Source organism: Pteropus vampyrus, unplaced genomic scaffold (genome assembly GCF_000151845.1).
Source record: "Pteropus vampyrus isolate Shadow unplaced genomic scaffold, Pvam_2.0 Scaffold300, whole genome shotgun sequence".
Classification (NCBI taxonomy): Eukaryota; Metazoa; Chordata; class Mammalia; order Chiroptera; family Pteropodidae; genus Pteropus; species Pteropus vampyrus.
In genome coordinates this window covers 1,678,543-1,692,848 of record NW_011889081.1, presented here as the reverse complement: position 1 = coordinate 1,692,848, position 14,306 = coordinate 1,678,543, and the positions used below count along the sequence as shown (strand labels likewise).

The 14,306-nt window shown below is 40.5% G+C and overlaps 2 protein-coding genes across 3 annotated transcripts in view; one reads left to right on the top strand and one right to left on the bottom strand.

Moving 5' to 3' along the window:
* The window catches only part of DNASE1 (deoxyribonuclease 1), a 73,408-nt gene extending 73,075 nt beyond the window's left edge, over nt 1-333 (top strand). For both annotated transcript variants that reach the window (XR_002776528.1, XM_023521204.1), the window contains exon 14: nt 200-333. The gene's annotated coding sequence lies outside the window, so the exon portion shown is untranslated. The remainder of the gene's footprint in view (nt 1-199) is intronic.
* The window catches only part of TRAP1 (TNF receptor associated protein 1), a 45,689-nt gene that overhangs the window by 18,436 nt on the left and 12,947 nt on the right, over nt 1-14,306 (bottom strand). The window contains exons 2-5 of the mRNA XM_011376514.2: nt 3,867-4,028; nt 2,903-2,985; nt 1,554-1,694; nt 327-398 (exon numbers count right to left, since the gene is read on the bottom strand). Of these exons, the coding sequence (XP_011374816.1) occupies nt 327-398; nt 1,554-1,694; nt 2,903-2,985; nt 3,867-4,028 (458 nt within the window). The remainder of the gene's footprint in view (nt 1-326; nt 399-1,553; nt 1,695-2,902; nt 2,986-3,866; nt 4,029-14,306) is intronic.

Sequence of the window (14,306 nt, the reverse complement as noted above, 5' to 3'; positions counted from 1 at the left end):
GCCAAGAAATGACTTGGAGAAAAGCTCAGGGGGCAGAATGGCATATTCCAGACTCAGACCGATGGGCTCTGAACCTAAGGTCAAGTTTTAGCTCTGGGCAAAGTATTTATTTCAGCCTTTTAATCTATAAAGTAGCAGAAACGTCCTCAGAGGTCCCTGTGACAATACACTGAAATCATGTCCCATGGTGTTCCCACAGTGCCAACACAGAGCTCGCACCTGAGAATGTTCCTACTGAAGTTGGCGTCCAGAGAGTGCTGTGACCTGTCTTCTCCACCGGGAGCTGCCTTTAAGGAAAGGGAGGAAGGGGCAGTGGGGGGCCTTACCTTTGACCCTGACCTGGCGATTGTTCCCAGGTTGGACACCAACTCTTCTTGTGTCATCCCAATGCCAGTGTCCTGAGAAGAGACACACTCTAAGTGCCAAAGTGCCAGCACCTTGGGAGGTAGGACAAGGTGTACGAACAGCCCTGGGGCACAAGTGGCATTTGTCAGGCAGGGTCCAGAGAAGTAATGCCACATGGTTGTCAGAAAAGACTAATTCTAGCCACATCAGCTGGGCCTCACTAGAGAAAACCTCACTAGGAGATAGACATGTAGACCAAAGAGACAAAACCAATCCCAAAAGAGTACACTGGTCAAAAATCACTGACTTGTACATCTGAACTTGGTGAATTTTATTTTATGTAAATTATACATCAAGAAAGGCACACGCATACACAGACCAGAAAGAATGAATGAACAAGAGAGCACAAGAGACTCCCTATAGCAAATTCCTGAGCAGGTAAACCAGCGTACTTGGTGGAGGTGGGAAGCCTGAATGAAAAATGCCTGCTCAGAGCCCCACTGAGGTGTACCCTGCCACCCCCGCAGAGACGCACACTCCACAATTCTACCTATGACCCTGGGATAACAGGTCCTGAAGCAGCTGTCTCGGGAACATATGTCCCCCTCAGGGCCACTGCCTAATGAATCCCTTTTGCTTTTCTAACCTTAAAAATTTCAAAAGGTTACAACAGCAACCAAAAGTATTATTACTTCATCTAAAGCAAGACTATTAACCCAAACTGCAGGCTAAGATTAAAAATAGTACCATGGAATATTTAATCATGGGGAAATATGCATTACAGAGAGCAAGTACAGTTAAAAATATGAAGAATACCTTAAAAATAATGTATAATTTAAAAACGTTTAGCTATGTAAATAAATGCAGATACCAAAAACCTAAATGAACAGATGCTAAAATGTTAACAGCAGTTATCTTTGAATGATGTGATTTTAAATTTCCTTCATTCCTTCTTACTTGTTTTCCAAATTATCTACATTGAATGTGTATCTTTATAGTATGTATTAAAACAAGAATTACTGTAACAGTAGAGATGGTCAGTGCATCACTTGGGGCCTAGAGACACTAGAAGCAGGTCCATCTTCTCTGTCCCAGCAGTGAAGAGGGGTGCTGGCCGCGGGCCCTGCCTAGTCACTGCCGTGACTAGTGCTAACACTAGCACAAGAGGCAGGGAGGCATGTTGCCTGTTAGAACAAAGGAAGAGGTACCTGAATCGTGATGGTGCCTTTCTCAGCATCAGTCTGCAAATGAATCTCCATTTCTGGCAATGTTTGGCCTTCAGACACCAGCTTGTGACGCAGTTTTTCCAAGGCGTCGCTAGCATTGGAAATCAGCTCCCGTATAAACACCTACAGGAATGGAAATAAGATGCCAACACTGCAGGATCTATTTGGTTAGCAACTGCTAAAAGTCAGGGAAGAAGAGCCACGAAATACTCAGTTTTTTAACCATAAAGACTTTCTACTTCCCTCAAAGGCACTTTCTCCAGGACAGAACACAAAATGTTTAAAGGCGATCATTTCTCTTCGACACAGCTTTATGTAGTAAATTCTAATTCTACTGTTCCTTCCTGAAAATCAAGCCTAAAGTTAGGTATCAATCTGTTCCGTTAACTCAAAATTTAAGAAGTGGAGAAACCACTTCTTTCCTAACTCTTACCCAGGGATGATGAAATATCCCCAAAACATCTCTTTCTTACACTCCGTAAAAAACAAAAGACTCTCTGGCTTCATTTGGTCTAGTGCGATTAACCAAAACCAGACCTAATGCTGAGGAGAAAAAAGGGCCACAGGCCCACTTACCTACCAGTGTCTGAAAAACACCTTTACCTCCAACAAAACTTCCACTCACAGTGAGACCAGCACACAGGTGAGGGGAGGAAGTGGGCTAATCTGACCCCCACAGGAACAGAAGCTGGCTATCATACGGATGTGAATATAACATTTAACAGCACAAGACGTGGAAATAATTCCTGAAAAGTCCCTTTTAACTTTGGAATTTGGTGTTTTACTCTTCTTCAAAATATTGCATTCTAGCAATAAAGAACACAGAAACAACAGCCCATTTGTTCCTTGCTTTTTCCATGGGCTGTCACTCCAAGACGGTCTTAATCTTTTCAGAAAGATCCTTGGTACCCTCTTCCTGTTCTACCCCATAGAGGGCAAGGGCATCTTCTTCCTCCAGACCAACAGCTCCACTAGACTGCAGATGGCTATGCCAGGTGACAAGACAGACACGGCCTGAGAGCATAACTGACAACCACAGAAATTAATCTCGGAAGGGCTCCCACACCCTTCTGGGGACCTTTCAAATCAACATTGAAATTCATTAGTTCCCAGAAGCAATCTGGCCCAAAGCCTCATCTGGATATATTTATCCATGAAATCCAAACAGATTTTGGTAAAAATACTCTTGCTGGTGGTAGCCAAAATCAGGACCTGTCCAAATTTAATGCATTCTCGTAGCTAATGTATCATTTGGCATTTCCCCAGAACACAGAAAAACAGTTTTCCAAAGGAAACCTTGCTAGCACTGGGAGTGATCACAGGTACTGTACCTCTTTTTCTGAGTACAAGGAACGGGCGACAATGTCCAGAAGCTTCTTTGTCTCAGCCTGGAACTCATGTTTGGAAACAGAACCTAGTAATGAATCACAGACACAACTGATAAAGTTTAATTTCTATTTTCACAAAATATGCTATGTTACATTCAAAAGAGGTTTAAGGTAATAATTTTTAAACATTTTCCAAAGCAGTGAACAAAAAGAAACCAACTCTCTGGGGCTCTCAGACAGGAGGTCTCAGGAGCAAAACAAACCCAGCGGTTCCCCTCTCTCCTCACAGAAAGGGGCGAAGGGGAGTACAGCCCTCATCCGCCTCCCACCAGTGAGGTCTGCATGCCTGGGTTCTGGGCTACCTCAAGGGACTGCGGAGACCGGCAATTCCCAAAGTGTCCCGTCGTGAGAATCAGTCTGGCTCCACCAACCAGAACTTAAATTCTATTCTTCAAAACAGTGGTTTCCAAATTAATTACTTCGTAAGCAAAAGAACAAGAAAACCTCACTCTCTACTTAACCTAAACATCATAGATTCTGTTGTCTCATTTGAAAGCCAGAAATGGACTCACTTTGGGACTGGCTCCAGAGACTGCTTCTCTATACTTCTTAGGAATAAAAGGATAACTTTAGCGTGCGGTCCTGCATTGGCAGGGCCAATACTGAGTTTCCGGCCCGCTTGCATGATTGTTAGCAGATGTGCCGTGAATCACCACTTGGAAGATGCTGCAAACTCATGGGTGACCACCAGAGGGGGCAAGACACACTAGGATGGAAGTCAGAAGTTCATTGCGAAGACAGGAACGGATACATTCATTGTTTCGGGGAACCATCCCTTTGACCAAGACCTTCCTCCCTCTGAAGCGAGCGGGTGGTTCCATCAATCATTGCTTCTACCTCAAAAACCTCCCCCTGAGAGCCAGGCACAAGCTGAGCCTTCCCAGACCCAACACGGCCGAAGCGGTACCCTGCACAGTCTCCGTGCTGCCGATGATGGAGTGCAGGGCCTCCTGGTGATCCTCAGCAGCCTGCGAGCTGAAGAGCCGGCCAACGTGGAAGCCCGAAGCCAGGTTTCGCCTGGGGCAAATGGACTGAATAGGGGCCCTCCAAAGACACAGAATTGGCTTTTCTGAAAAGACAAACATGCGCAAAGGAGAGTTACCAGAAACAGAATATCCTAATTTATTCACAAACATATTTGGTAACATACCTTCACACATGTCAAATACCAAGAAAGTATCAGAACTCAGGGACAGAGCTGCAGGAGGCAGGCAGGAGCCAGAACACTGCAAGGGAAGATGGGAAACCTGTCCATTTGACGCTGCTGATCCCAGTCTAGCTGACAGATGCATCCTCTGCCTTCAGATGCTACAAACATATGCAGACATCAGTAGTGTAACTAGCAGGAACCAATCTTTGCTAGCAGCCCCTCAGGACAGTGTCACGCACCAACTCCAGGACCACCAGTCTGGAGACCGGCCTCAGTTAGTACGAGCTTCATGCCTGATGCTTTCAAGGATACTGGTCAGACAGACAAGACCCCCCTTGTGAAAGTCTAGGCCTCACTCAACTGCATCGTCTGGTACGTACTACGCATGTGGAATGGACAGGAGTGATTCAGAATGTATACAAATAACCTTATGATTTTAAAAATTAACATATCAACTTCCACATACCTACGAGGTATAAAAACCTGCCTTTTCTTTAAGCTTATTCCTGTCGGGACCTTAGCCTTTACCTCTATGCAGAATACCTTAAATGCATCTATTCCCAACTCAGAAAATATTCAACTTCCAAACAGTCTAAATATTTAATTCTCTGTGCCTAATTGCAGTGTTCACTTTACCCATACAGCTAAAAACAAAGCAAAACAAAAACCTGGGGCATATCCTCTGGAATTAAATATTTGATTAGAGGGCTGAACAGTATGCACCAGGCCAGCAGCACTGATGTCCCTGTGCTCCCAGCCAGCTCCCCACCCAGGCAGAGACTGTGGGCAAGTTCCCATACTGCCTTCCCACCAGGGACAGGACTCAGACACATTTGGAGACATAAGCACGTTCCCCACCAAAGGAGGGACCCCTCTGCTTTAAGGCACTGTAGGACTTCAGGGACAAAACCAGTGAGTGGGATAAAGGAGAGATGTTTTGAGGGCAGTGAGGCCCAAGTTCACATCGGGATAGGATCTAGATTTGAATTCAACAAAGAACAATACAACTGCAGATTGACAGGAGTGTAAGCATCTGAGCCACTACAATGAGGAGGGTGAAGGACTTCCTGCGGCAGAGATGAGTAGAAAGCTTGGCAATCACAGATTGGTGGAGTTCCTGACGTCTCCATGTGAGCAGCCTCCACAAATGCTGACAGCATTTTAAACATTCTTTCATCTAATACTCCTATTGCCACCTGGCGTAGCGACCACTCCCTTCTACCTGGCCACAGGAAAGGACACAAGTGTGGTCTTCCGGAGTCGTCTTCCAGCACTGATGTGCAGGCAGCACTTCCCATGGTCCCTGCCCCACCTCCAGCCACGTGGACCTTGTTTGTCCAGTCCCTGATCCCTGCATAACTCTGAGCTGGTCTCCTGAAGCACTGTTCTCTCCAAGCTCTCTCTTAAATTTCTACATATGCATCTTCTGACACCAATTCCATTTTATTTCTCCAGTTTTGGAGGACTTATTCCTGAACGCAACCTCGTCAACTCTAAATGCTTCAGGAGACATTCTTGGCCTGCCACCGAACCACCCCACAAACCTGGAATCCCACCTCACTCTGGAAGCCCCGGCCCAACAGGTTTGCTGATGCCCCTTGTACCACTACCTGTACAGTCACCAACACTGGGGTGCCTCTGCCCCTCTCTCCCTAGCCCATCGAACTCAGTCTTGGCATAGAGGGGAGTGCTTCATAAGTTCTTGTTCACACACGCAAAAAACACCAGATAACATATCTTGCCCTCAAGAAAGGATGGTTTTCCCTGCTGGTGAATTTCATTTGGAGTAAACTATTCTTGATCCACTCCATTTGCATAAAAGCAGCAGAATTTACTGAACTGATCATTTATCCTTACTTCTTGTCCCACTTTGTTCTGCTAACAGAATCCTTTCCCTGCCATTTGTCTTTCGGTCTCTCAGAAAAGAACAGGCTGCGTTCCCCTGTTGCCTCTCTCAGCTAAAAAACCATCCCTACCCCAAAAGAAACCAGAAATCATGTGAAAGCAAAAATTCAGAGGCTAACAGCTTAGTACTTTGAGATCCCCATAAACTACCTGTGTAAACACACATCCTGCAACTCCTGGTGTGGTGAAGAGGGCATGGCCTCCCTTCTGCCGCGGCCCCACATTCTTGCCAAAAATGTATCTCAATCTAATCACAAAAAAAAAAAAAATCAGACAAACCCAAATTGAGGGACCACCTATAAAATAACTAGCCACAATAAAAACAAAACAAAACACTGGCCAGTATAATTCAAAGGGACCAAGGTCTTTAAGGACAAGCAGACTGAGGAACCATCACAAACTAGAGGAGACAACTGTGTGCAGCGCAGGATCCTGGACCAGAAAAAGTACATCGATGGGAACACTGGCTAAATTCAAATAAGATCAGCAGACTACTTGGCAGTATTGTTGTATGAGTGTTATTTCAGTTGTCAATAGTTGTACTATGGTTATGTAAGATATTAACATTAGCGGAAACTAGGTGAGGGGGAAAGAGAATCCAGAGTACTGTTTTTGTAATATCTCTGTAAAGAATGAGACCGTTTCAAAATAAAATGTTTCAAAATAAAAAAAGAGTGCTTTAAGGAATATTCTTTCACATGCGTCATTTCATTTAAGCGTGAGTATACAACCTAGCATATATCTAGAAGTAAAATGACTAGGTCCACTGTTATGTCAGTTTAAATTGTGGTCAGTGCTGCCATGTCAACCTAAAGAGAGGCTGAATCACTTTACATCCCCACCAGCAATATATGAGTGTGTCACCTCCACACTCCTGCCAACATTGTTACGAAACTTCTGAATCTTAGCTGATCAATCAGGTAAAAATTTCACTGTAGTTTCATTTACATTTCTCTTATGAACAAGATTGAGCATCCACCCATATTTTAAAATACTTTCTATTTCCTTTTTTGTTGATGGACTGTTTGATATCCTCTGATCATTTCTCTACTACATTTTCCATCTTTTTCTTATTGATTTGTAAGAGCTCTTTATACATTAAGGAAATAGTCTTGTCTGTAAAGGCCTTCCTCACTCCAAGATTAAACCATTTTCCCATGTTTTATTTTTCCTATTGTTTTTTTCCCTACTTAGTACTCAGAATATGTTTGAAAGGATTTAATATGTTGTTTATAATGGGAGTAATATAAGTCTTCATAGTTCGAAAAAGGGGAAAAAACAAGCAATCTGTATTTCCAACGAGGACTTCCAACATAATTCCAAGATTACATTAGTCAAGAGCACTATTAAGAGCAGATTTGAGTTCAGGTTAACTGAACTTCCTACAATGGCTTTAAGAACAAAACCAATAATGCAATAAATCTGCTTGAACCAGTTACAAACACACTGTCTGCATAGTATCTGTCTTCATGTTTCCTCTACACCCTATGGGGAAACCACAAACCTCAGTGTCAGGCTACAATGTCACAGTGTTAATCTATTTAGTGGTTTGGGGTCGCACAAAATGGGAAGCACCAATAATCTGAATCTCACAATACACATACACACACACACACACACACACACACAACCACACACACCTACCTCTGCCAGTGCACATGCTCTTTCTTTCACCTGCAACCACATCCCATTTTTCCACCTGAACTGCTTCAGGATCCAGCATGAAGCTCTCTTCCATCAAACCTCCCGTACTGAGTTCACAATAATCTCTCCCTACTATGAAGTCAGAGCACTTATTTTCTGTGCTGCTCATTTAAAACTCCTGTTATAAGCCAGTTTATGGTATTTCTTCTATTAACTTTTTGTTATTGTGTAACAAATTACCAAATTTGTTGCTAAATTAACAAGCTTATATTTTTTAGTATCAAACTTTATGAAAGCAAGAACATCCATATTTCTCCAGATGCCAAAGAATCTAGTGGGGAAGCAGCAATTTTTACAATCATTTTATCAGCATAAACATCACTATGCTCACGCTAACATTCAGTCAGCCAATAGATGGCGTTATTAGTCCTGCAAGGCCATTTTTTGACTAATTAAGCAGCAATTAAAAATGCAACTGCCTACAGGGGCTACCAAGTAAGGTAAATGAGTCAAAACACAATGGGTATTTCTCTCACATTTTTAAAAAAATTATTTATTTATTTAAATTAGTTTCAAGTATAAAGTACACTGGTTAGACATCTATAGTGTTCATAAAATGATCCTCCCAATTGCTCCCTCCCTCCCCTTGACTTCCACTTAGCCATCATATTAATGCTAACTGCATTCCCTCTGCCATGCTCCCCATACCCAACTACTAATTTGTACTTATTTAACCCTTCACCCCATTCTCCCAGCCTCCCAACCCTCCACCCCCTCTGTCCGTCACCAAATTGTCCACTATATTTTTGAGTCTGTTTTTGACTAGTTTGTTCTTTCTGTTCCTTAGATACTGCATATAAGTGAAATCATATGGTATTTATCTTTCTCTGTCTGACTTAGTTCACTCAGCATAATAACTTCTAGGTCCATCCATGTCGTTGCAAATGGTAGGATTTCATTTTTTTTAATGGCTGAGTAATATTCCATTGTATATGTGAACCATAATTTCTTTATCCAATCATCTATTGATAGGCACTTAGGTTGCTTCCATATCTTGGCTATTGTAAATTATGCTGCCATGAATATTGGAGTGCACAGATCTTTACAAATTATTGTTTTGGTTTTCTTTGGATAAATACCCAGAAGTGCAATTGCTGGGTCAAAAGGTATATCCATTTTTAATTTTTTGAGAAACCTCCATACTATTTTCCATAGCAGCTGTACCAATTTGCAATCCCACCAACAATGTATGAGGGTACCCTTTCCTCGCCAACACTTGCTGTTTTTGCTTTTTTTTTTTAAATCACTCATCTTTCCCATGTATCAGCCATAGCTCTTACTACTATGGTTGTATTTCATAATTGCATCTTAAGTTATTTGCTTTAGATACACACATACAGTATTTTAAACTGTGAGAAAGACATGGATTATTTTTCTGGAATTAAATATCACAATCAGACAATCTTCCATTTTAACAAGTATATAATGTGAATAAGAACTATTTCACTTTTTGTCTTAATTCTACTACACAGAGGAACTACTTCCTGTATGGCTGAGATGTAACCTCCTAACCAAACCTCCTGTGTATAACAACTATGAACTTAGGAACAACAACAAAAAGACTACTTGAAGGCCCTAGGGAATCAACAAAAGCTGACAGATTCTGGAAAAGAGTCCACACTGGAAAGAAGCAAACATCGCAGAATCAAAAGCAGGTTAAGTAAAGGGTGGCTAAAACTTCAAGAGAAAATATATGCAATGTATACTTTTTCTGGCCTGAAGAACCAGAGGAGAGATTGGGGTAACCACAGAACATGAAAAGTGAGGGGAGGGACCCAGAAAGCAGAGAGTCAGTGAAAGGGAACCCCAAATTCCGTGAATAAGTTCTTCTAAATCTCTAACTAATGACCTAAACCACGTATGTGTGGGGCAAACTGCAAGCAACACAGCTAAGGATAAAAATTTAACTGCTGCCTAAGAGAAAGTATTTGCAGTTGGGGTCCAACTTACAAACAACAGCTCTTCAGAGGAATATAACAGAATCCAGAGACTCCAAAAGGTAACATCCACAATGTCCAGGATGCAATAAAAAGTTACTTGATATACAGAAAAATAGGAAAATGTGACCCCAGCTCAACAGAAGTGTCAATCAATGGACAATGATGCCACGAAGATCCTGATGTTGGAATCAGAAGACAAGGATTTTAAAACAGCTGTTACAATATTATATGACATAACGTATGCTCAAAATGGAAAAGGTGGAAAATATCAGAGACATAAACAATAACAGAAGAACCAAATGGAAATTTTAGATATAAAAAATAAAATATCTGAAATTTTTAAATTAACTAGAAGGCTTAATAACCAAATGGAAACATGAGAGGAAAGCCTGTGAACTTGAAAATAGAGCAAGAGAAATTATTTGAGATGAAACAGGGAAAAATATTAAAAACAAATAAACGGGGTGTCAGGTATATGTGGAACAACAGAAAAAGTTTAACAAACATGTAACTTAATTCCCAGAAGGAGAGGAGAAACAGAATAGGGCAGAAAAAAAAAATATTTAAAAAATTAATGACTGAAAATTTCCCCTCAAGTTGGTCAAAAACATAAATTTACAGATTCAAAAAAGCTCAATGAACCACTAGCAGAATAATTTCAGAGAAAAACACCTAGGCACACCATAGTCTGTTGAAAACCAAATAAACAGAAAATCTTGGAAACACCTAGAGAGACCACCACATTTCATGGGAGAACTATAATTTTAATGACAGATAACAATTCAGCAGAATTAATGGAGGCCGGAAGACAATGGTTCATCTATCTATACAGTCTTAAATAGAAAACTTGCACTAAAAGAAATGCTACAGTTCTTCAAGTTAAGTGGAAATATCAGATGGAAACCTGAGTCTTCGAGAGGAAAGGTAGAGCATCAGAAACGGTAACCCGGGTAAATATAAAAGTATTTTTCTCTTAATTTCTTTTTAAAAAATATATGACAGCTTAAAGCAAAAATTAAAACACTGTCTTGTGGGTTTATAACATATGTATATGCTATACATATAACATATGGGGTGGAGAAATAAAACATACCTATATAGTAGCAAGTTTTTTATATTATACAAAGTGCTATAATAGTAATTCTAAATAGACTATTAAAAGTTAAGGCTAAACACTGGATTCACCACCAGAGTAACCACCTAAAAAATGATGTAAAGAGGTATAGCTAAAAAAGCATTAGATAAACTTAAATAGATTTTTAAAAATTTACTTGATCCAAAAGAAAGCAAAAAAGGAAGAAGGGCGGGGAATGAGAAGGGACAAATACTAAATGACAAACTGAAATCAATGACTTAAGTTTTCGCCTTAGGGGAAAAAAAAGCACAAAGTCTACCCAAAGACAGGAGAAGAGAAGATGTAACAAAGAATAGAAATCAATAAAGTAATAAAAAAAAAGCGAGGGGAGGGGGGGCAGACAATGGAGAAATTAACAAAGATAAGGTTGATTCTTAAAAAAGATCAAAAAAACTGATAACCCTTAGCTAGACTACTGAAGAGAATACAAGTTACCAACATCAGTAATGAGGTGGGGATCTCCTTACAAATTTTACAGACATCAGGAGGATTATGAACAAATTTATGCTAAGGAAGTTGACAACTTAGATGAAATGGACAAATTCCCTGAAAAAAATAAAATCTATCCAGAGTGACAGGAGATGAAACAAATTCTGAACTGCTTTATATCTAATAAAGAAAGCGAATGTTTTCAAAAACATTTCCACAATAAAATTCTAGGCCCAGAATTTTTACTGGTAAATTCTATTAAACATATAAGCAAGAAATAACACCAATCTTACACAAACTCTTTCACAAAAATAGAAAAAGAGGGAATATTTCCCTATCGGTTTTATGAGAACAGCATAGCCCTAATATTAAACATGACAAAGACACTACACACACACACACACACACACACACACACACACAATAAAAATAATAGGCTAATATACCATATGAACACAGACAGGGAGGTCCTGAATAAAATATTAACAAATCGAACCCCAAAATATGTAAAAATGATACTGTATCATGAGCAAGCAGGTTTACCTCAGGGATGCAAGGCTAGTTTAGCAGTACACAATCAATCAATATAATTAACTCTACTACACACACACAAACACACACACACACACACAAACAGCAAAAGAAATGGCACTAATGGGCTCAGAAGGAAGGAGCAAATGAGAGTATAGGTACTATAGCACACTGTAGAGGGCAAGCCCATCTGTAGCAGGCAGCAGCTGCTACAATATTCTAACTCACCATTGTCAAATGTAGACCAAGACTCTCAGAACTTTTAATTTTTCAAAAGAAATAAGAAACTCAAATAATTATGTGAAATTTGATTTTAAATGTTTGCAATTGCTTTTTTAAATGTTTGAACCAAACAAAATTTATTTATAGACAAAATGAGCCTGTGGTTGCTAGTTTGCAACTCCTTTCTAATCTGGAAAATGATGCCCATGAGAAAGTTTACCAGCAAAGAGAAACAGAGTAAAGCTACAAAAAAGAGGCTCGCACTCCTGTTTGGTAGAAATACATCAGAGAACAACTTTTATAGAAAAAATAGATGATGTTTATGGCTTTGAGGTAAACAGAAGTTAGCAAACTTTTTCTGTGAGGGGAACACAGTAAATATTTTAGACTTTTCGAACCCTGTGGCCTCTCTTACAGCTGCTCAGCTCTGCCATATGGCAGGAAAGTGGTCACAGACAACATGTGAAAGAATGAACAGGTCAGTGTCCCAATAAAACTTTATTCACAGAAATAGGCCATAAGCCTGATCTGACCCACAGGCCTTTGAAGAACCTTGGGGTAAGCCACAGAAGATTGGTGTACTTGACTAAATTAAGAACTTCTGTTTATCAAAAACAAAACAAAACAAAACAAAAAAACCCCACCAGACACCAAGATAAGAGTGAAATGGCGAGCCACAAACTGGGGGAACATAGTTGCAACAATTATTATTAACTGACAAAAGAATAATTAATAAAAGATGAGTACTCATAAACAATATATACGAAAATACATAATAGTAAATCTAGGAAAAAATGAGGTCAAAAGACATAAATAGCATTTTACAGAAGACAAAACAATGTCCAAGAAGCCATATATAAAAGATATTCAATTTCATTAGTAATCCATTAAAATCCCAAGAGAAACATCGTTTTGTAACCATCAAACTGACAAACATTTAAAACAGCTGGAAATCTCAAGTGTCAGCACAGATATGCACAGGGAACTCTCACAGACTTTGTGGAATGTAAATCAGGATCCACTTTAAAAAAGTCACGATTACTTTTACTAAAAGACACATACTCTAAACCCAGCAATCTCGTTCCTAGTTACATATCCTAGAGAAGGGGTCCCCAGTTCCCAGGCCACAGACAGGTACCAGTCAATGGCCTGTTAGGAACCGGGCCACACAACAGGTGATCGGCAGGCAAGTGAAGCTTCATCTGTATTTGCAGCTGCTCCCCAGGTTTACCATCACCGCCTCAGCTCCACCTCAGGTCATCAGGCATTAGACTCTCAGAGGAGCGCAAACCCTAACGTGAACTGCGCATGCGAGGGAACTGAGTCAAGTGTTCCTTATAAGAATCTAATGCCTGATGATCTGAGGTGGAGCTGAGGCAGTGATGCTAGCACTAGGGAGTGGCTGCAAATATAGATTAACATTAGCAGAGAAGTTTTATACAGAGACCATAATAAATCAATTGCTTGCACACTCATATCAAAACTCTATCAGTAAGTGACAATTAAGCTACATCTGGTGGCAGGCTTTATAGTGGCAATTGAGTTGATAAACTTCAATTGTACAGCCACATCTGGTGGCAGTCAGAATCCAACACTTACTTTAGTCCACACGTGGCCCGTCCATCATTTTACTTATTTACCAGCTTGGTCTGCGCCTCTTTACCACACTGAGCACTTGTCTCAGTCACAGACTGGGTAAGCCTGCAAGCTAACCCTAGCCAAAATGAGTGAAAAACTAATGTCCCTGGAGAGCTTCTTTGAAAAAGGAGAAAGACCCAATGATGAGACAGCAGCAGACTCTAAGACCACCAACAAAAGAAGGCTGCATTTAAAGAAAATACCAAGTCTTACTTAAATTACGGGTTCATTGCAACAGGTGGTTCACATTCTCCAAGCCCGCTTTGTATAATATGTGGCGACAGGCTATCCAACAAAGCCATGAGACCTTCAAAATTACTTCGCCACATGGAGACCAAGCACCCTGCATTAAAAGACAAGCCTTTTATAGAGTTTTTCAAAAGAAAAAAAAAATGTGAACACGAAGAACAGAAGAAATTATTGAAGGCCACACTTCACTAAATGTGTCTGCACTGAGAGCATCATTCTTAGTGGCTAACCGCATTGCTGAAGCTAAGAAGCCTTTTACTTACTGTTGGTGAAGACCTGATCCTGCCTGCTGCAAAGGACATTTGTCATTAACTTTTAGGAGAGGCTGCAGTTCAAAAGGTGGCACGTGTTCCTCTTTCAGCTAGCACCATAATTAGACAAATTGATGAAATAGCAGAAGATACTGAGGCACAGTTGTTAGAGAGGATTAATGAGTCACCATGG